This window comes from Tursiops truncatus, chromosome 2 (assembly GCF_011762595.2).
Source record: "Tursiops truncatus isolate mTurTru1 chromosome 2, mTurTru1.mat.Y, whole genome shotgun sequence".
In the NCBI taxonomy this organism is placed as follows: domain Eukaryota; kingdom Metazoa; phylum Chordata; class Mammalia; order Artiodactyla; family Delphinidae; genus Tursiops; species Tursiops truncatus.
The window spans coordinates 3,207,895-3,230,372 of NC_047035.1; the positions used below are offsets into that span (position 1 = coordinate 3,207,895).

Consider the following 22,478-nt stretch of genomic DNA (forward strand, 5'->3'; position numbering starts at 1 on the left):
CGGGTCGTCCCTAGTCAAGGGTACCCCCTTGAATGCCACTGTTCAAGGACGGCTCGCGTTCCTTTCAGACGAGGTCTCCCGCAAGCTCTCTGACATGTACGGCCGGGAGCTCCGCCTGAAGCGCACCGTCGTGGAGCAGCTGGCGCACACGGCCGACCGTGACCTGGCCCTGAGCTACCTGTCCATGTGGCTGCACCAGCCCTACGTGGAGGGCGACAGCAGGCTGCTTCTGGAAAGCATGCTGCTTGAAACCGGGCACCGAGCGCTGTGACCTCCCAGTGCGGCTCCGCGCTCCTCCGGGCTCTGGACCTCAGCTTCTGCAGCTCCCACGGCGGACGGTCTTTCGGGTGGGCCCTGTGCCGCACCCTGATCACGCCCCTGCCGCACCCCGGGATCACGGCCCCTGCCTTACGCCGGGGTCACGGCCCCTGCCGCACCCCAGGATCACGCCCCTGCCATACCCCGGGATCACGGCCCCTGCCTCACCCCGGGATCACGCCCCCGCCGCACCCCGGGATCATGGCCCCTGCCTCACCCCAATCACGGCCCCTGCCTTATGCCGGGGTCACGGCCCCTGCCGCACCCCAGGATCACGGCCCCTGCCGCACCCCGGGATCACGGCCCCTGCCTTACGCCAGGGTCACGGCCTCTGCCGCACCCCGGGATCACGCCCCTGCCTCACCCCAATCACGGCCCCTGCCGCACCCCGGGGTCACGGCCCCTGTCGCAACCTGGGATCTCACCTGTGCTCTGGCTCAGCCACCCACTGACCTTAGGATCTTCCAGACCTGATCATTTCACCAGCTCTCTGCGGTTATCGCTGCTGCCTGCCGTCCACCACTCAGCGTCATCTGCACCTACTGTGAATTTGTCACTATGAAGACTTCTGCCCGAAATAAATGAATTCCTCAACAGAATGACTAAGTGATCTTGTTTTTGTAAATTAGGTGTATTTTACATAGATTACATTTACTTAGAAAATCCCTGGTTTAATATTTTTGCGTATTGTTTAAACTGTGGGACCGTATTAGTTTTGTAATCACAACTAACCTTTAAAGTACCGTAGAGTCACTGAGCAAAGACCAGCATCATGGAAATGAAAACTGGCTACCAAAACATTACCCCTATTTTTGTACTGAGGCTGCAACAGGCCAAGTGAAGTGTCTTCCATGTCATTCTCTGGGCATAAATCCTATAGTTTGGCAATATTTGCAACCAGATATCCAGGGTCAGTCCTGCCATTGCTCCCCAGAAACAGAAATCTAAGAAACTTCATGCTGTGTGATACAGGTTGTAGCCTCATGAAACTGAACTTCTAGCATCCCAGGCAAAGAAAGAAAATATTCCCAAAATAAAAGACTTTATATATGATGGGAATGTATTTTGAGCGAAAGGATATCTCACTGTGTAAGTTGGCATAGCCAAAGCATTTAAAGGCAACATGTCTTAGAATTTCTGTTTCCTTTGCAGTATTTATTAAAATCTAACCATCAGAAAAGCAGCCTGTCAGATGTCCTGCTGTCTGGAAACCGCCTGGTCAGCATTCGGCAAAAGTGGCACCCTGCCCCCTGCGTCCTGCGGCTTAGACAGCAGGCTGCAGTCCTGAGCCAGACAGGCGGGACGGGGCCCTCCGAGGCACGAGGTCAGTTTTATGTTTGGGGTGGGGTGTGGTTACTTAAAGAACAAATGCTCTTCAGAGGAGACCCTGAAGAATTTCTAGCCCTTTCTAGGACATTTCCTGTGTTCGTGATGCCTCGTCCTCGGACACCCAGGTTGCCCAGAAGAACTAATGGAAACGATCAATGCTGCTGATGCCAAAACCCCACCTCTGTGCACTAGCACTGAATTGAATCTCGGAGATAGAGTTTGGGGTGAAGAAGAAAAGAATAGCTTTATTGCCTTGCCAGGCAAAGGGGGCAACAGCGGGCTAATGCCCTCAGAACTGTGTGTCCCAACCTGGGGTGGGGTTGAGGATAAGGATGAGAGTGTGTGCAGGGCCCCCGTTCCTTCAGTCCAAATATCTGGCATCATCAAACTGTGGCCTTTCTGGAATAAAGAGTGCTTCATCAGGTAGTTAACGTCTTCTGTTTGTTGGGGGTTTTAGCTCTGCAGAAGAGCTCAAAGGTATTGTTCTGTGTATCCCTTGAGGAGGAACCAGGACCCTGCCCTAAGGCTGCACTATTGTTTCTTGACTACTCCTCTTGTCTCTGCATCCCCTCCATTCCCTGATTAGCAGCTGTTTGAACCTGCCCTTTGGAACTCGGGGAAGGCCATGGAAGCTGAATGAAACCAATCTCCTACTAACAAGAAATGGGTGACATGGAAGGACTTGTGCCCAGGAGTCCCACCGGGTCCTGCTCCGTTTCACTGCAAAGGACAAACAGTGAATGAGCCAGGTGTCCAGTGGCATTAGCCCAGGGGTCCCTCACGCAGCGGAAGAGGCATCAGATGGATGGAAGAGCTCTCGGCTGTTGAGTTTGCTGAGTTCCAAAGTCATTACACAACTATAGGACAATTTCTATCTGAAAGGAACAATGAAGCCATTGGAGAACCCATATTGGACTTCTAAGCATAGTGGATTGATCACCAGATATCTCCTCTGCCTCTGGAAATCTTGCGAAATAGACAGTAAAGAAATATTAACAGGTAGAATCCACAAAAACAGAACTGGGATGGGGAAGCAGTTCAAGATGAATTCACGATAAGTACATTTAATGAAAACTAAAAAAAAAATTCCCTCCCTCTCTCTTTCCAGGAAACACAAAAGCTTAGACAAACCATGAAAGTAATCACAAGGTACCGAACACAGCACAGCTGTGAACAACAGTGATAATGTGACTTCTGTTGATCAACCACTCACGCTATTCACCAAATACTCCCAGACTCCTGCCTTCCCGGCCCATGGGAAGCCTGCACTTCAGTGCCCTTGGGCCTGGGTGGGACCATGTGGCCACCGAACTGCCTCTCGTGGTAGGTCTAACCTCTCCCGAAGCTCTCTCCCTCTGGTGGCGTCACCAGCAGTGCTTGAGATGTGGCTGCCCCTGCTGGGTCCCCCGCGACCTCTGAGTGACATGACTTGTGAGCAGGAGACGCACACCCCTTTGTTGTTTCGAGCTGCTACTACCGCCTCTCCAGACTGACCCGAAGCAATTTTAACCACTCTAGGGGGAGGCGTTTGGCGGGTCCTCCTTTGGTGTTGATTCTCTGCTTCATGTAAGTGTTACCTGGCTATGGCTACCAGTTTAGGAGGAGGTTTCAGAGCCTTTTTTGCAGCAAGGTGCGGCCAAGGACCAATGAGATGTGAGCAGAGGCCTTGTGTGCATCTCCCAGATCGCCACCCTCACAGGCTCCTCTCTCCGGGGGATGGAGCAGACACACGGGGCAGCAAGCCTTCTGAGACCTCTGGGAAGAGGGCCACCCTAGGTGCGGAAGCGACCTGGGTCTGGACCACCTCTGGAGCAGAGCCACTCAACTCCCTGAATGCCCACCGGCTCACATTTTTACTTGAGAGGTGCCATGCTCTGGATGTGTCCCCCCAGGTTCGCATGTTGATGTCCTAACCCCCATGCTCCAGGCCCCCAGGACTGGACCCCCAGTGGTTTCGCGCAGCTCTGGGTTCCCGAGAAGTGCCTGGTCCACAGGATGTGCTGAAACCGAGCGGGTACTGTGGGGCTCCCGGGCATGGAGGCCTTGTCCCCCGTTTCTTGTAGGCAAGACTCCAGCCTCCGTGACCTCCCCTGAGTGCCAAAGGGCAGGTTTGAACAGCTGCTAATCAAGGGAGGAGCGGCCAAGGCTAGGAGGCGAGATCACAGGGACCCGAGAAGCTCAGCAAGGCCTCGAGAAGCTCAGCAAGGCTAGGAGGCCCGCGCCTGAGACCCCGCGGCCCCTCATCTTGTCAGCAACCCCGCCCTTGGGAGGTATTGTTATAAAACTCGTTATCAGATCCTCCCGGGCTGGGACACATAGTTTTTCCAAGGCAGGAGCCCACTGTGTCCCCCTTTGTCTGGCAGAGTAATAAAGCTGTCCTTTTCTACTTCACCCAAAACTCTGTCTCTGAGATTCGACTGGGCACCAGTGTACAGAGAAGCTGAGCTCTCGGCATCAGTGCCATGGCCTGACCCTCGAGCCCGACTCTCCTGAGCAGCTGTGGTTTACTCATTCCATCCCGCAGGGACGCCCACCCTTCTGTTCCTGTTGGACCCGCTTTGACATCAAGTTAGAGGACAGGAAGACGCCCCCAGTCACTTGAGAGGGCTGTAGGCAATGTGGCCCCCAAGAATAAAGCCCGCCCCTCCACAGCGGGCCTGACGGGAGCACAGCACCAGGGGGTGCAGCCCACAACCCGCAGCTCCGCCTGCCCGGGGCCTCTGCTGACAGTCTCTGCCAGCGGGGGCAGAGGTCAGCTGTGCCCTCTTGATGCTGTCATCTGTGTGTGGGCAAATGGCCCTCCCTTTCTCTCCCTGTAATAGAGCCAAGGAAAACGTTCCATAAAAAGAGAGATCTTGATAAATGACTTTACACGTGGGACATCAAAGGACTGGGGGTCCCATCCCTATGCCTCACTTTCCTCATCCATAAAGTGTCAGTAGAAACAACTTTCTTTCCTACTTCCCAATAAAATGCTGCCCAGATGGCAAGCTTATGTATTTATTTTTTTATTGAGCCCAAAAGAAGCTTCTAGTATGGACCAAGTCTGGTGAAAGAGCAGCATATCACCGAAGAGAAAGGGGGCGTAGTTTTTTGGAACTGGGGAGCAGGGGAGATTCAAGAAACAGTGTAGTGGTATTAACTGCAATAGCGGTCAAAAGCTCCTACCAGTTAGATGTATCGGGAATTTGTTATCAGGTAACTATCTGCCATTATTACAATGAGAAAGATGTAGAAAAAGGTAGACAGTGGGGTAGAAAGACATTATTCTTTATAAATAAAATGTTCACTTGTGTCAGTATTCACATTAGAAAAATAAACATTCCTTGGAGTAGACCTCCAGGTAAAATACATACAAAGCTAGGACTGCGGTTCTGCCTCCATTTCACTGACAGGGCTCCGTCTCCATGGTTTCCAGAGGAACTCCTTCCGGGGGGCCCGGCTGCAGGGCAGGCCCCTCTGTGTCGGTCACTATGACAATGTCCCCCTCCCCAGACACTATGGAGCCTGGATGGGACAAGGTATGCCCATCAGAAGTCTGGATAAATATCTGCTCCTGTCGCTGGGATGGCAACGTGGGACCCCCACTGGCATTTTCGAAAGCCATGGCTTCCCTGACGGCAGTGATGCCCTCCAGCTCCCTCCGGTCAGCGTGTGTCTCGGTCCCGCAGGGCGACTGGTCCAAGTCCCCTGCGTGGCCTGTGAGGCCTCCTTCAGGACCCAGCAATCCACCCTGGCTGGGTTGAGGCCCCGGCTCGGACGTGGTGCCGTAGGCATAGCCGGCTGGCATGACGTCCACGGACCATGCTTTCTCCTGTGGCGGGGCCGCGGCCTCCAGAAGCAGGACCTCGCCGGGGCCGGACCGCGGGCTGCTCAGGTGGGAGCCGCGCACCTCGCGGAGGCTTCCCGCCTCTGCATTTCCAGGCCGGCCAGGCAGCAGGGCCATGGAGGTGCCGCAGAGAGCCCGGCTTCCGTGGCCGTCCCCAGCATCCTGTCCTGACAAGTGTTCCTGGGCCTTCTCCCCAGAGGACGCTGCCACCTGGTCTTGGGCCAGAGACCCTGGTTCTCCTAACTGAGTATAAACCCCCAGCCCACGGGCTTCTCGAAACAAGAGAGCAGGGTCTGCAGACCCACTCCCGGCGGCTGAGTCAGCAAATGCTTTCAGCTGCTGGCCCGCCTGTGCTGTGCTGCTGTCGAGCTCAGAAACCGGCATCGTGGGACTTTCTTCAGGTAGGTGAGACGCGCCCCCATTCACTCCAGGGGCAAAACCTAAACAGTTGGGAAAAACAGACAATCATTTGTGTACTGCTATGGCCGGTCACTGTACTCACTATGCAAAACAAGCTAGTCCAAAGTAATTTTCTTGCCCAAAAAATGAAAACATAAACCCTCCTTGTTACTTGGTAGCTTCCAAGAATGGATGAAATTAAAAGAGGAAACTCAGACTAGTTAGGGGAGAGGAGCTGTGTTCCAAGCAGGTGCCAGAGGGTTTTCATGGTTCTCAATGAATAAATCTGCCCTCCCCTCCGGAAGAATTAAGTAATAAGTTCTAGAAGGGAGAATGCCTCTTTAAATTAGAGACTTCAGGATCAGGCGAGGTATCGGGCGGCCCTGATAAGATTTTAGAAAGTTGTATAACCATTCTCAGCGTGCCCGCCGTACGTTCGAGCTGTCTCATTGATCAGTTCTGGTGAAATAAAGCCGGAACACGTCCCATTTTCGAACGTTAACTCTCAGCTGGCACTTAGAGCCAAGGCTCACGAAAGCCAAGCCGTGGACTTGGTGTGTCCTTGGGACCTGTCCCTGGTCTCAGGTCTGCCTAACTTCTTGGGACCCCCGCCAGGTACAACCGACTCAGTACCACGAGGCAGGTCTTCGTTTCAAGAAAGCACCCAAGAAAACCCCAAAGACCCCAAGACTCATGGGGAATAAACATGGAACCACAGCACACTGGGAGGTTGGGGTAAAACTCTTGAGAAACCAGAGGGTTCTCTGAGATGTGGCCATAGGGGCACCCACCCGAGCAGCAGGCCTCTGAGCCCCAGGGTGCACCCCGCAAAGAGTGTTTTACCCGCACTGGCAGCTGGGGCACACGAGGCCAGCCTCTGCAGGCCTCCACCATCGGCAGAATACTCTGTGGTGTCCTGGGGCACAGTTTCTCTTCTGGTCCTTTTCACCGAAGCCAGCCTGTCCTCTGCGGTCTAGGAAGAGAAGATGCAACCAGCTAAGACTAGGGAGAAGCAGGCCATCTTGCACCTTTTCTTCCTGGAAAACAGTGTTGTGAGTTGAAGAGATCCAACCCCAATAGTGCAATGTGGAGCAGACAGTAGCCGGGCGCCCCTCAGGGCCACGCCCACCTCATTCTCCCTCTTCTGTGGGCCAGCACCCTCCAGGTCCTCCGGGTCATCCTCTCGGCTGCTGCGCTTGGGAGGAGTGCAGTCCGTGTGTATTTCTTTTTCCCTCAGGAATTCTTCTGTGATTCCTAAGGACTCGGCAACCTGAGCAGAAAGGGGCCCATAGAGACAGTCCACTCAAAACACAAGATTCGGAATCATGTCAACACTTAAGAACAAAGGGTTGAGTTTAAATCTATGAAGTCCCTTTGTACAGCAAGGTACCACCTAAACAGTGGGAAAAATGAAGATAAATTGTCGTCACAAGCTTCATAATGTTAGTCTGACACCATGGTAACTTTCTTGCCCATTATTCCTCCTTTGCTGAATTCTCACTGGTATCTTCAGAAAGATAATCCTGCCTATTCTGGGACCAGATCTCCTTTCCCAGTTGGTGGAAAGGATGTGGGTTTGAGAGCCAGAGCTGGACCCCAGCACCTCTGCTCAGAACCTGGGTGACCTTGGAAACCACCTACCTGCTAAGTCTCCTTATCTTATGAGGGAGACCACAGTTGCCCTGAAGGGACTTTGTAAAGATTAGATTAGACTCCCTATGCAAAACCTACGTAAAGCACTGGATGTTAAGGTAATAACCAACAGCTATCATCACTGATACCTGGACAGCATAAAGAGAACACCACAGAGCAGGCAAGGGGTGGGGAAGGAAGGAAGGGCAGCAGGTCAAGGTTAAGCTAGAGAACAGGGGTCGGCAAGCTTAGTGCCCAACAACCTGACAGTGTCCCCTGCCAACAGAGCCACTGTGTTCGCTCCAAAGAGGCTGCGTCACATCCCGAACTGCCCACAAAGGGTCCCAGTGAGCATGCACAGCGTTCGTGCACGTCCTGTCTGCTCCGTAACAGGATGGTACCCACACCGGCTTAACCAACAGTCTATAAACAGGTAGGTGACCACTGCCAACTGGGGCATCTATGGGAGGTCTAGCAAAGAATCCACTGCATTTTAAAAATATATGATTTAAGAAAATAAAACACAAGAATTTATTAGGTTATATTAAATATTGAATTTGTATAAAACTAATGATCATGGCCAAAAAAAACCAAAAAACAAAACCCAAAAAACCCATGTATTATATTACAGTGTAGATTAAGACTTCTTGCTACAGAAGCAACTAACTGCTCGTACTGAGAAAACACTCACCTTTCCAATCACAGACAGGCAGCTCCATCGTCAGTGTAATCACATGTTAGGAGCAAAGTCAACATGGCCTAAGCAGTCTTCATTGTTGTGTGAGTGATTTTTTAGTAAACCTGACACCACTTATTTACCTTCTGACCTACTTACTTACGTACCTGTATTCACTAGCTGGTTGTATTTCTTAGATCCCGCATATAATTGATGCTATACCGCATTTGTCTTCCTCTGACTTACCTCCCTCAGCATAATGCCCTCCAAGCCCATCCGTGTTGTTCAACAGTCTGGCGAAACCAGACTATTACAGCCCCGGCACGTGAGAGCCGGAAAAGCCCGTGAGCTCAGTGCTGCCCTTTGGCAGAGGGGTGGAGGGTGCAGGGACTTGCCGGGAGTCAGTGAGCTGCTCAGTGGAGGCACAGACCTGAGTCTCCGTGCTGGACACAGTGAGAGGCCCCTGGTGACCTGACCACGGGCCACACTCTGCCCAGCAAAGGGTTTGATCCGAGACAAGTAAATCCTCATCAGCTCATGACATCTTTTGGTCAAGGACCCAATATAGCTAAAGGCAATGACACGGAAATGAGAATTCTGTCGACACAACCGCAAAAAATAACTACTGGTCCCTGTGTAACTCAGCCCTTTGCAAACACCTACACACTGAAGAAAGACACAGTCTATTCACTGTGATCATTGGTGAGTGGGAGGATTATGGGTGTTTGCAATTTTCTTTTAGCTTATCTGCATTTCCGAGTTTTCTGAAAAAAGCATGTATCGCTTTTACATTAAGAAAAAAAACCTGCACTTGACAGTAGAAAAAGCTAGAAGAAGCTGACTGGGAAGATGTCACTACTAAAATAAACATCCTCCTTTTTAATGGACAGCCTTCTTTTGGCTATAAGAGCGAGTCTCTCTTGTGAGCTTGTTACCTTACTGTTGTTTATTTCCAGAGAACAGGGACCAGAGCTATGGAGGTAATCTTGACACATTTTCTTAACCATTTTATGCAACTCTTCAAATTCCTTGTACACAGCTGGGAAGAAAGGTTTTGCTAGATGACCTTTTTCAACCTTAGTGAAGATAAAGATGACAAAAAAAATGTTTAAACCCAAGGCAATGAAATGGAGAATACAGAGAGAAATCTGAAAGAGGAAGGACTCAAGCTCCTCAGCCCTCAGCAGCCATGAACACAGGCACTGCCTTCGCTCCCCAGCGACAGCCTATGTGCCCAGCACTGTGCTCGGCAGGGCACCAGATGGGCCTGGGAGAAGCGGCCCAGGAAACAAACCAGCCCAGATGAGGGCCACAAGAGGATGGTGGCCAGGGGAGCGGTATGGGAAGGCAGAGAGGCCCTGAGGACGAAAATGGGCACAGTCCAGGGCCTGCAGGCCAGGGAGGGCCAGGCCTCTGCTCCGCGGGGCGCCTCCGGGGAGCGTGGGTGCCGGTGGTGAGGCCGCATCTCAGAGCGGGCTTATCGGGGGCAGAGCTGCAGTGGAGGAGGCTGGCAGGTGGGTGGGAGCCAGGAGAAAGGTGACTGTCGCTCCTCCCACACAAAGTGAAAACAGTCACGGGTCCACGAGCGGCCTGCCTGAGAGCCGTGTGCTGGGCATCCGGGCAGGACCGGCAGGCTCACTTTAGCTCTGTCCTGGGGCAGGGAGAGGATTTCCAAGGGCCTGGCTCCTTCTAAGTAAATATGAAGGATGCCTTTCTAAATAACTTCAAATCATCCCCTCAATCACTTAGAAACACTAAGGAGACTCACCTTCATCAGAAGAAATTCAGACACGGTCACGACCTGAGCCAGCAGAGGCAGAGCCAACTCCACTAGATCCTCCCGGTCACACTGGTGGAGAAACTACCAGAAGAAAGCGTTTGACATCTTTGACAGTATGGAAAGAATTTCCCAGCAGCCAACGAGTTGTTGTAGCAAAGAACACAGAAGGCAGAAAGTTCCCTAAATTCTCAGTGATTACGCGCCTCTCAACTGTAAACGTTCTGCCTTGTTAAGCATCGCACTTGCTCACCCGCTGACAAAGCCCCGTGGTCAACGGTGGGTTCAGAGTCTGGTTCCCGCGCGACAGCACTGAACGAGTGGTGGGCGCCAGGCCCTGGAGAAGGACACAGCGGTGGGGAAATGTGCTTCCTGCTCTCCAGGGCTCACCAACTAGTGCCCGAGACGAAAATGCAAGCAAATCCCGGGGCAGCCCTCCGCCAGGAGACCACCACCAAAGCACATGTACAGGCAGGACAGACGAGGAGACTAGGACCCAAGGTGGGGGGGAGGGGGAGAGGATGCAGGGAGGGCACCATCCTCAGTCCTCAGGATGGGGGAGGGGTGAGTGAAGGGGGAAAAGAGGAGTCATGGGTGCCTCTGGGCACCCAGCTGAGCACCCAGGCAGCCCCCTGATAATAGGGGGTGGGGCAGGAAGCCAGCCTGTGGGCTCCGGCAGGATGTGGAGGGCTCTACAGGACAGCAGGTGGGGATGCCTGAAATCAGCTCTGAAGCTCGGGAGCGGTCTGGACAGAAGTACAGGTGTGAGAGTCAGCAGATGGAAGGTGGTTTGAGAAACCAGGAGGATGAGTGAGATCACCCAGGGAGGCAAGAATGTCAGGGCAAAACCGACACTTCCTAGAAACAGTCATACAAGGCTCAGGGAGGTGACGGGCTCAGGGCTTAGGAAGGGCCATCAATTGGGAGCTGCAAACTGGCAGGGGTTCCAAGGAAGCCACAGATGGTCATAAAACAGTCAAAAAGCAAAAGGAAAACCTTTTCATTTGCAAGATAAAAATGTCTAATCGTGACTTTCAAGAGCCCTTAGAGCAAAACGACCAGGTGGTTTCCAGCACTCAGGAGGCGTGAGAAGGTGGGCGTGTGGGGCATGGCCCCTCTGCGGTCTGGCCCACGTCCGGACGTCCAGGATGCGCATCACAGCAGCAGAGAGGGCACCTCCTCAGTTCCCCGCTTCCCAGCCACGCGCACCTGGCCGTGCTGCCGCTGACTGCTCTGGCCGCCACCTCTCCCCTTGCACAGCGTTCCCACCCAGCCAGGACAGGGCCCGTTACTGGACAGACACCCAGTTCCTGTATAAATGAATGCCCGTTTCTGGGGAGACTCCCATCTGTAAGATCAAGAGCGGTGCTGTTCGGAGCAGTCCTCGACTCTCAGTATGAAAGGTGTGGCACTGCGAGTCAAGGTGACGTGTTAGGGTCACCTCACTGGTCTCAGATCCAAATTCTGGATCCGCCACCGACCTGCGGGGTGACCTGGTACAAGTTAACAGCCCCTGTGAGGTTCAGGTTTCTCACCTAAGTGGAGCTACTATGGTCAGGGACTCAGTGAAACGAGGCACAGCAGCTGCGCCGCTGCGGTGCCTGCGGGAAGCCCGTGGTCGGAGCTGGGAGGCGGGGCTGCTGACAGCAAGCCACTCCTTCTGGGGCCAGTTGTCTCACTAACTTATCTCGTGCTCTCTCTTGCTGTTTTTCACTTCTTTTCTTTAAGATACTCATCCAGCCATTAGCAGGCAAATAAATACATCCTAGTCAAAGACAATTCGGGTAAGTTTGGGTTTCCGCTTTTCTAAGCCAATCCAACTAAATTCGATAAACTTACTTTCAAGGGGGTGGAATGGAGATTCTAGAGTTCAAAACCTGAAACATGCTTTTATACCTTGAAACGTTTTACAAAAAAATAGAAAACCATTTCTGTTGTTTTCTAAACTGCTTCCATGAAAACACAGCTTATAATTATTCTAAAACTGAAAAAGGCAAGCCGCTCTATATTTAAGGCCCTCTGGTCATTTCAAACAGGTACACCTAGGAGTTATTTCAGATAATGCTGTCTTTGAATTTATTACACACTTCGTCTAATTACACATCAGGTAAACTGCTTAGTTGACCTAAACTGGGTATTTTACTTCTAAATTCAGAAACCTAATAGTGAACTGCCACGTACCATGCCAGAGACACAGGTTTCAAGAACAGGGTTCTAAGAGCGACGCACCTCCAGGAGCCTGGCTCTGCTCCTTGCCGGGCCCTGTGCACACGCTGCCCCAACGCCCACCTGCGGGCCAACCGCTCCACTCTGCTCCAGGACGGCTGCGCTGGGCTCTGGGAGGGCCACGGAGTAGCCGCTTCTTCTAGGTCCGGGGTGTCTCTCTGATCCCAAAAGGGCTGAAAAACTTCCATTTTTTGGTTCAGACACCAGCGCCTCTTCAGCGTCTACAGACTGACCATTCTAGATAGGGTTGCACACCCAAACAAAAATAAAATAATCATGCTTTATACACCATGATGAAAACCTTAAAGCAGAAAAACGTCAAGTCAAAAGCAAGGAACTTGCTAAATTCTTCTTCTTTGCATAATTAAGACACATAAACTATAATCAATGCATCTTACAGGTAAACCACGTATCCCTTTAAGACACCAGACGAATACTACCCTGCAGGTCAGGGCTGACAAACCCTAACCCTGGGGTGTTGCCCAAAATGAAACAAAAGACTTTTCTGATGTCACTACCATCTTAAAAATTGACCTGAATTTTGTTAATTCATAATTTACCCATGACTTTTAGATTTTTTAAATTATTTTTTATTGGATATATTTCAAATACCATAAAGTTCATCCTTTGGAAATATACAATTAGGTGGATTTTAGGATATTCACAAGGTTGTGTAACCATCACCACTATCTAATCCCAAAACAGTTTCATCATCCCCCAAAGAAACCCTACACATTATCACACATTCCTCCCTCCCCCCAGACCGAGCAGCCACTAATCTACTTTCTGTCTCCATGGATTTGCACAGCTTTGTGAAAAGAATCGGGATCTAACACTATCTAGCTATTTCCTCATTCTGTGCCAATTCCCTCCTCCTCTGAAAATAGGAATAATACACCTACATCTCCCAGGACTGGTGGAAGGTTAAATACAAGGAAAGGTAGCACAAAGTGTGTCCTCTTAAAGAGTTTTCCCTCCAAATCTTCATTAAAATGGAGCCTCAGGAGGAACGCCAGGTCCGCCTGTGGCTTTAAGCACCACGTGGCCATCCACGGCCGACTCAGGAGAGGAGACGAGACATAGTTCTGGCTGGAGGGAGCCGCTCTGGGACCCCACGGCCTCAAAGCCGTCTGGAGCAAGGCTAGGTGCCTCAATTCCAGAAGTCAGATATCCAAAAGCTGCTTTTGCTGTGGTGTAAGATTTCATTACTGAAGGAAATGGAAGTGCCAGCCGACCTGGTCCTCCAGTTTGTCTGAGGCAGTCCTGGCTGTGCCTGCTGTCCCTTGGAATGATTAATAGTGCCCCTTTCATTCTCAGAATGTCCGGGTTTGGGTGACAAACTACATGGTCATGCTGGTCCTACTACAACTTAAGAAAAGTTAGAGGTCTCTCAAAAGTCGCCCTCTTGCCAGCTGTGAGATGCGTAGAAACTCCTAGCAGAGGCAACCGGGCCTAGAGTGCAGGCTTTGAGGTCAAAAGACCTGGGTCTAACCCCAGCCTGGACAGAGTCCTAGGCGTGCCTCGACGGGGAGCCCGTCATCCCCTCTGAGCCCCATGCGCCTCGTCTCCAGTAGGGACTCCTGCACCTGCCTTTAGGGCTCTCACAGGATGAGAAAACGTATGTGATGTTCCTGCCCAAAGCAGGCGAGCAATAAACGGTATTACTGTTATTACTATTATTACTGAGGCTGCAAGGTGAGACAATATTTTTGAATCCTAACACAGGGCTGTCCCATGGTTCTACCACTAGGCCTCACTCAGTACAGATCTCCTGGGCCCAGGAGGTGTCTGTTCAGGCCCCAAGGAGCGGATGTGAAAGCGGAAGCAGCCGCCGGCCTCAGCCCTCCCGCAGGAACCCTGTCCGCTGCTGGGAATGAGGTCGCCACGAGCAGGCAAACATGCATTTTCAACAGCTTCCAGGTCCCTAAAGTCACAAACTCCCATCAAGTAGTCACATCAATTCCAACGCCGGTTTCTCTATTTAATGTCTGAAAACTACAAATAACGAACAACAGCTAACACAAGTCAAAGGAAAAGGAAGGAAGCTTAAGACAAAGAGGGATGAGGGCGACCACAGAGGCCTGCCACTTGTTAACGTGATCCACCTGCTGTTTTTTAAATAACTGACCTACTGTACATGGCACACAAATGCTCACCACACATGTTGGGTAAGTTAAAATTTCAGTAAATAAACGTTGACGTGGTGATGCAAACTCATGGTGACTCGTATCTGCTTTGTCCGATTGAGTTTCGGAAGGGGCAAAGCAAGGAGAGAACACGGCAAGCAGACGTCTTACTGCGGATGCCCCAGGCAGCAGCCCTGTGGACTGGCGCCCCCCACTTGGACCTTTCCCAGGCCCACAGTCATGTCAGCATGAGCCGAGAGTGGTTGCGATTAGTTTTACTGACCGGATCTACAGGACTGGTGCCTGCGTTCCCGTCAGTAAACCGTCGGCACTGGACGGAAGACACACTTCTCCTCGATTATCTGGCAGCAGTGCAGACAACGTAAAGTTAATTTAAGGATGATGGGCAGGGGACTTCCCTGGCGGTCCAGTGGTTAAGGCTCCATGCTGCCAATACAGGGGGCGTGGGTTCGATCCCTGGTCGGGGAACTAAGATCCCACATGCCGTGCGGCATGGCCAAAAAAAGATTAAAAAAAAAAAAAAAAAGGATGGGCAGGAATCCGGACGCTATCACCAGACAGAAACGTTACCTGCAGGCCACCCCGTGCTGAGCGGGCCCCTTCCTCACTTAGAAGCGCTGGCGTGGACAGCTCCCGGGATGCCAGGCTGGTGGTCCTGCCCTCCGTGGGGCCCAGGATCATGCTCCCATTGGCTTTCTTAGACAGCAACGTCTCAGGCTCCAGGTGGCCATGGCCTGGATTCAGCTTAAAGTGCCGGGCGAGCCCCCCCTTTCCTATATATGACTTTTCACAGGTCTGACACTTAAAAGTTTTGGGCCTCAGAGAGCAGCTCGATAAATCAAAGAGCGCCTGCCTTCCGCTGTGGTCTTCATCTTCCTCCACGCTCAGTTCTGAATAGTCGTCAGAATCTGAGGGGTGCCCACCGGCCAAATCCTCTGTTTTTATGAATTTATAATCTTTAGCTTTATACTTGGGAGGTCGAGATATCCGTCCAGAACGTGTTTTCACTTTTAAAGATTTTTTTAGTTTCTTGGTGCATTTTGTTTGCGAGTTGGAAATAAATAAATTTGCTGGACTGGATGAAACAGATGTTCCTGCTGGTGGGTCAGAGGCTGACAGAGGGGACAACGTGGTGCCTTGTCCACTCAGGGCCTCAGAGGCCAAGACTCTCTTCGCAGGGTCTGGTCGGAGGGCGAGCAGTGGCCTCTGGACGAACACCTGAACAGGAGGCTGAGGTGAGTGACTCAGGAAACGCGGCTGTGGCCCGGTGCTCAGGAGGGGCTGCGCCCCGAGCAGCTGCGAGCTGGTGACGCTGAGCCCCAGCGCGCTGCAGTGTCTCCCGAGCGGCTGGCTCGGCCTGGCTGTCTTGGGCTGGATGGTGGCCAGTGCAGGCATCGGCTTTTCCTGACCTTTCGTCCCTCCAGATGTAACCTTGACACAGATGGCTTCCAATTGCTTAAACACAGAAAGAGAAAAGAAGGACTATGCTTACCAACATTTCTACAATTTTACTCTCATCTTAAATCCACTGTTGAGATTTTTTTCTAACTTATACATCTTACATAGAAAAGAGTCTATATAATGTATCTGTAGTGTTTACAGTGGTGCTTCTCAACCCTTCTGCCCAGTCCACAGTAATCCATTTTACGTCACACCCCTCGTGCTTACAGAAACATTTGCATATACATAACAAAATAAAACGTTCACGCCCTTACCACTCCTGCAGAAAGGCCTCTGACAGCATCTACTCTACATCACTTTAAAAAAAAAATACCAGTCAAGATCCAGTAATGAGCTCATGAATATCCTTCTTTATAGTTTTACCATATGTGTGTTAACCTGGAGTTCTTAGTACTCTAAATTGGACTCAATTCAATATGTGGCCTCTTTTTTAAAAGTTTTCAGTGAAATTCTGGAAACCAAAAATGCCATAAAGAACTATGTAATTCAGGTCGCTACCACCTACCTTACAACATGCAACATTACTACCCGGGGAAAGCCCTCTGCTATGCCCCCAACCCGCATGCCTTTTTCTTCACCCTGTCCTGAATCTGCTCTTTACCATTCTCATGCATTCTTTATATCACACTTGTAGATATCCCTAAAGATATGCAGTTCTGTTTTGATGTGTTTTTGAGCTATAGGTAAGTGAATATCATCTCCGGTATCTTGTTGGGGCTTTTTCCTCCCTATCTTGTTTGTGAAATTCATCCATATTGAGGTGTGCAGCTCTCAGGCGTTCATTTGCTCTGCAGCATGAGATCAATGTTCTCCTGTCAGAGGACAGGTGGTCACCAACCCTGCGCTCTCTGGTCTGCTCTGCGCTGTGATGTACGTGTGTGTATACACGTGTGAGTTCCTCCAGGGCACACACCTAGGAGCGGGGCTGCATTTCTTCACCAACTTTTTTTTTGACATCTAATGAAGTTTTAAATGCATGTGCTTTTTTTTTTTTTTTTTTTTTGCGATACGCGGGCCTCTCACTGCTGTGGCCTCTCCCGTTGCAGAGCACAGGCTCCGGCCGCACAGGCTCAGCGGCCACGGCTCACGGGCCCAGCTGCTCCGTGGCATGTGGGATCCTCCAGGACCAGGGCACGAACCCGTGTCCCCTGCATCAGCAAGCGGACTCTCAACCACTGCGCCACCAGGGAAGCCCCGCATGTGCTTTTTGATCCCCAGCAATCCTGCTTCTTGGATCCCAGAAGAAACACTGGCACAGGCACAAAGATGTATGTCTGGGAGGTTCAAGGCAGCACTGTCTGTAACAGCAAAACACCCACCAAAGGGAAGGAATGCTGCCAACAAGGTTCCACAAATACTGAGCAGTGACCGGATGCCCGACACAGCGCTTTACGGAGACTAAATGCTGTCATGGGCTCGGGGGAGGGGCAGCAAAACAAGGCTCCTGCCCTCACCAAGCAGAAACAATGAGCATCTTTCTCCAGGGAGAAAAGACAGACAAACCTCATCACCCAGAGCCGGCTTTCTCAACTGCAGCACAACTGACATTTCGGACCAGTAAGTGTGTCGTGGCAGGTGTGCTATGCACTGTTGAGCACCACCCCAGCCTCTACCCGCCGGATGCCAGTAGCACTCCCCAAGCTGTGACAATCAAAAATGTCTCCAGACAGCGCCAAACGCCCCCCCGGGGCAAAACTGCCCCCAGCTGAGAGCCACCGATTTGGGGTCACCAACAGGCCCTCTTTGGACTCAACCCTCTACCAAGTAGAGGGTCAACAAAAATACCACACAGGACAGAATGGAAACCCTTGAAATCAAGCTGGGGTGTATCTGTCTGAGTGCATGTTATACACTTACTACAAACAGCAGAGACAAGTCAACATATTGGTTTTTGAGGAAGGGTACAGAGCTGGTCCTGGGCTACTGTGAATCCAATGACAACTAGATTTACTTGCACATCTTTTAAGAATCACATTTGTTTCACTTTACTACCAATCACTTCGAAAGTGTCTCTAAGCTCTTGGGGTATTACCAGATAATGCCATTAAAGACAGACAGAACCCCCCCACCCCCCAGGCCAAATCCTATTGTTTTAGAATTACCACAAGTGGCCAAGGTGGTCTAATTCTTTCATCTGCTTTCCAGACCAGTTTACCAAGTGGGTACTATACTTGATACTTTGTTATATGTCTATTTCATTCAACAGAGTTTTACTAAGTATCTCTGGGTGCCAATACACAAACAAAAGTTAAGTCCCAGCCTCACCCTTGCGGAGGGGGTGTTTCCCCTGCCCCACCTCAGTCATCTACAAACTTGCTGACTCAGGATATCCTGCCTCAAAATCTGTACTTTCAAAACGCCACTGATGATTCTGAAGGCAGAGTAGGTTTCCTAAGGAACACCGATAGGAAAGCAACACCAAGGTGCAATGGGTGCAGTAAGAGGGGCAGGAACAGTTCAGGCCTGGTAGGCTTCCCAGAAGCGGTGACCTCCGCGGGGGGCCTTGAAAGCTGAGTAGAATTTTTGCCAGATGGAACACATATTCTAGGTGTAAGGAAAAACGTGTGAACGCAGGGATGCATGAAAAAGGGCACGTTGTGTGGTAGGAAACTGGAAATGTTTCTGTGGGGCAGGAACGGGAAGGATGGGAGGGATAGGGGCTGACCTGTGGGAGTGTGTCCACTTGGTCTGTGCCTTCTAATCCACACCACCCCCGACAGAGAACCACAAGGCCTGGGATCTCCAAAGGCACACCCTGCCCCACCTCTAGCACTGCCTCTCCTCTCCTGTATTTTCAACTTGGACCCACCCTGCAGATCTAGTTCAGATGCCACCTCTTCTGATCCCCTCAGCCAGAAATAACCTCTCCCTTTCTCTCAATGCATTTAGTTCTTTATCGTACCTCTAGATTTCTGGCCTTGATCAGAAGTTATCCTGAGTCATGTTTTACCTGCCTGGTAACATCATAACCTCCCTAGGGGCAAGGTACACATCTGATTTGTCTTTGTGGCCTCCATGGCACAGCTTGGGGTGGCGGGGGGGGGGGGGGCGGGCGGGCAAAGAATATTAGCTGAACAGACTGCAAAATTACATCGTCGTGAATGCAGGTAGAATTTATAGCATTCCAACTAGATTAGCTACCGAACACGATCATGCTACCTAAGTTTGCTTTCATTTTCTGGAATACGTCATTTTTGGACTCTTTCCTAAGCTACCAAACCCAAAAAGCTGTAGCCACATTCAACAGGCCCTGGAGAGTAGCCACACCTAGGGGACCCCGGGCAAAAATCACTCAACCCCTTTGAGCTAGTTCTTCACCTGTAAAACGCTGATAAAAGCACTTCTGTGTGGCTGCTGAGAACCAAGCGGCTCAGCACAGTGCCAGGCACGGAGCAGAGGCCAGCAAATGAGCCACTGGCACCCTTCGGACTCCACAGACCTGCTGTGCAGGGCTTATGTGAGAGGCATCTGTTTCAACAGCAGAGTACGAGCTGGAAAGCTCACCCAAGGAGCCAAACCTCCCACAAATAAGGAAACTAAAGCCCAAAGAGGTCGCGTTACCCAAGGTCACACCTCTAAGAAGTATGGCATTTGAGCAGGATCATACTTGTCTTCCCAAACTTTAGTGAGACCACCTTTCCAGTCTTGATGACCAACTGGATATGACCCTAAACTGTCAAAATCACTCAGTCAAAAACAAAACCGGGGCTTCCCTGGTGGCGCAGTGGTTGAGAGTCCGCCTGCCGATGCAGGGGACACGGGTTCGTGCCCTGGTCCGGTAAGATCCCACATGCCGCGGAGCGGCTGGGCCCGTGAACCATGGCCGCTAGGCCTGCACGTCCGGAGCCTGTATTCCTAACTGTAGAGGCCACAACAGTGAGAGGCCCGCGTACCGAAAAAAAAAAAAAAAAAAAAAAAAAAAAACCGTAAGTGGAAACCCCGTGAAGATCGCTGATTCTATTCTCTACCTATTTATTCTAGTGGAAGAAAAATCTATGGCAATTTTGAAGTAAGAAGCAGCGTCCTTTACAGGCCCAGTGCTGAAAGGGGATGCCTTTACACGGAATGGGAAGGACTTCAGGCTTCAGGTGCCACACCGGACCCTCTGGGCTCGGAAGACCACGTTCTAGATCCAGCTTCCCTAGCAGCCAAGAGCTGTGTGACGGGAAAATAGCGCCGCTGAGAAGGGATGTTGGCTAGTATACAGAGTGCTTTCACGTGTCTCATTCATTAAGCGAATGTCGGGCACGTGCTGGGCCATTTGTAACTGGGGTTACAAACACAGGCACTGCCACAAGCCTGCACCAAGTTAGTGTAATGTACTTAATTCTGTCCCGAGTCTCGTCCGTGCCACTTGCAGCACCTTCCACATGGAAAATTCTCCTCTTAATGTCCTTCTAACCCATTCTGGTCTCCACTCCGGTGTCAGGCCTAAGGACTGCTCACTCTCCAGCAGCCCCCGTGTCAGGCCCACAACATGTCTCACATCCTTCAGGGCTGTGGTCGACGCTGCGCCTCGGGCAGGGCCCGGAACACCGTGAGTGATCAAGGCGGAATGAACGGACGAAGGCCTGGGAGAGGAGCCAGGCGGCACGGGGGAGCCCTGGGCAGGGCTGGGTCCCAGGCAGGGGCCGCCATGGGCACAGGCTCCGAGAGCCCGGAGCGGGGGAGGAGTTGAAAACGCTGGGGCGGTGACAGGTGCGGGTGGCCTGCGGTCCCCATGGAGCTGAGTGTGGGGACGCCCTGAATTGTAACGCGGGCGGACACCGGTCTCTCGGGCTGGGCAGCTCTAAGGCCTAAGGGGGGAAGCGCGGGCGCGGGCTCCGGCCTGCCCGCCGCGAGACCTCGTCCCACTCCGGGCCTCAGTTTCCCCGGAGGTCCCTCCCGGCGCCTCACCTGCGGCGGTAGCAGGCGCCGCGGGCGCGGGGGCTCGGCCCCGGGGCCCCGCTGCAGGGCGGCCTGCTGGGCCGCGTCCCGCAGCCGCCGCGCCGCGTCCTGCAGCACGAAGGGCGGCGGCGGCGGCTTCGCGGGTGGCTGCGCCTTCGTCACCTGCTCCAGGACCCGCCGCAGCTGCTCGGGGCCCAGCGGGGCCACGCGCGCGGCGCTGCCTCTCTGGCCTGCGGGAGCCCGGCGGCCGCCGCCGCCGCCGCCATCCTCACTGCCGTCCTCAGCCTCAGGCTCCGCGTCCGCCATAACGGCCGACGCGGGGACTCGAACCCCGGTCACTGAGCGCCGACCGCTCAAATGTGCGTCACCTGGGAAAGGGGGGCAGCTACGAGTGCCCCGCAGGCCAAGACACCTCGGAAGGCGAATGCATCTGACCGAGCAGATCGGTAGGCGTGGCCTGAGCCGGCCCGGCTCTGCCACCGCTTCACCAACAACAGGAACCGGCCGAATTTTCTTATGGCTTGTCGTAGACGTATGTATCGTTCACATATCACCTCCTCCAGGAGCTGTCCGGGAACTCTCAGGCAAAGGTCCTCGAGGTTCCAGAGCCCCGGCCCTAACATCACCCTGGCCAAATGTTCTCAACGTCACGTGAAGACCCTGCCTGGACGTAGACTCCTAGGCCCCACCTCCAGACCTTCCGATTTAATATATCCGAGAGGTGGTTCGAAGTGTGAATTTTTTTTTATAAATTTATTTTATTTTATTTATTTATTTTTGACTGCGTTGGGTCTTCTTTGCTGCACGCAGGCTTTCTCTAGTTGTGGTGTGTGTGGGGGGGGCTATTCTTCGTTGCCGTGCGCGGGCTTCTCATTGCGGTGGCTTCTCTTGTTGCAGAGCACGAGCTCTAGGCGCACGGACTTCAGTAGTTGTGGCTCGCGGCCTCAGTAGTTGTGGCGCACGGGCTTAGTTGCTCCGCGGCATGTGGGATCTTCCCGAACCAGAGCTGGAACCCGTGTCCCCTGCCTTGGCAGGAGGATTCTTAACCACTGCGCCACCAGGGAAGTCCCTCAAAGTGTGCATTTTTAACAAGTGTGCTCCCCAACCCCGAAACTGTTTCCATGCCGGCCCCCTCCTCCTACCCACTCACCCAGGCGGGGCGCACCTCGAGGGTGTAGTTTTACTCATTCAGTGTCCAGCGGTGCACGCTCAGGCAATGAATGATGGACGAATATGAATGAATGAACAAACGAGCGAATGAACAGCCCCACCCCTCTTCACAGCTCAGTCCGCAGCTCTACCGCCCCCACTTCTTCGGCCCATCCTTTCCCAATCTCCCCTCCTTTTACTCTCCTGATTCCGCGTGTCTTGTAGCCGCTAGTGCGTGCACCTGTCTCAAGGGGGCAGTAGAGCCATTGGTCAACAAACACTAAGAGCTTGTTGGGTGAGTCATCATCGCTGCCCTCTGTATAGAGTCTAGGCTGGAAGAAGGAAGACAAAACCAGCATTTGCTGTATGATATGATGAATGCCATGATGCTCATGGTGGGGGCAGCTGGGGGCCAGGCTGGTGTCTGAGAAGTTTCCAGTGAACTTGCTGATCATTTTTCTCTCCACAGGACCACCATCGCATCGTCATCATAGTCAATCTTGGCGTTCGCTATGCTCCCTGCAGTGTCTATCATTAGTGGCCTCACTAAGGATTGGCCAGAGGGGAGATTAGATTTGTGGAATTTGTTTCAATTTCTTTCTTTCTTTTTTTTTTTCCCCCTCAATATTTATGTATTTGGCTGCGCCG

At 52.1% G+C, this 22,478-nt stretch overlaps 2 protein-coding genes across 12 annotated transcripts in view; one reads left to right on the forward strand and one right to left on the reverse strand.

Annotated features, from left to right (window-relative positions):
* CINP (cyclin dependent kinase 2 interacting protein) overlaps positions 1 to 2,647 on the forward strand; it is a 16,223-nt gene extending 13,576 nt beyond the window's left edge. Inside the window, exons 5-7 of one of the 5 annotated variants that reach the window (XM_073800027.1) lie at positions 69 to 924; positions 1,471 to 2,070; positions 2,234 to 2,543. In XM_073800027.1, coding sequence (XP_073656128.1) covers positions 69 to 271 — 203 coding nt within the window. In that variant the 3' untranslated portion in view covers positions 272 to 924; positions 1,471 to 2,070; positions 2,234 to 2,543. Of the gene's footprint in view, positions 1 to 68; positions 925 to 1,470 lie in introns of all 5 variants that reach the window. The other 4 variants (XM_073800028.1, XM_073800029.1, XM_073800026.1 and 1 more) reach the window with 4 other exon arrangements.
* On the reverse strand, positions 69 to 21,319 carry ZNF839 (zinc finger protein 839). Of its 7 annotated transcripts, none has more exons than XM_073800023.1 (8): positions 21,050 to 21,319; positions 14,904 to 15,788; positions 12,190 to 12,423; positions 9,952 to 10,044; positions 9,119 to 9,259; positions 7,005 to 7,145; positions 6,719 to 6,848; positions 69 to 5,916 (listed from the first exon to the last, which is right to left on the reverse strand). In XM_073800023.1, the coding sequence occupies exons 1-8, from the start codon at positions 21,302 to 21,304 to the stop codon at positions 5,033 to 5,035; spliced, it is 2,763 nt and encodes a 920-aa protein (XP_073656124.1). In that variant the 5' UTR covers positions 21,305 to 21,319; the 3' UTR covers positions 69 to 5,032. The 7 variants fall into 7 exon arrangements, with proteins under 7 accessions (XP_073656124.1, XP_019807696.1, XP_019807690.1 ...); XM_019952137.3 differs by lacking the exon at positions 21,050 to 21,319 and adding an exon at positions 20,691 to 21,030 and having other exon boundaries at positions 12,250 to 12,423; XM_019952131.3 differs by lacking the exon at positions 21,050 to 21,319 and adding an exon at positions 20,691 to 21,030.
* Between the last annotated feature and the right edge of the window lie 1,159 nt (positions 21,320 to 22,478).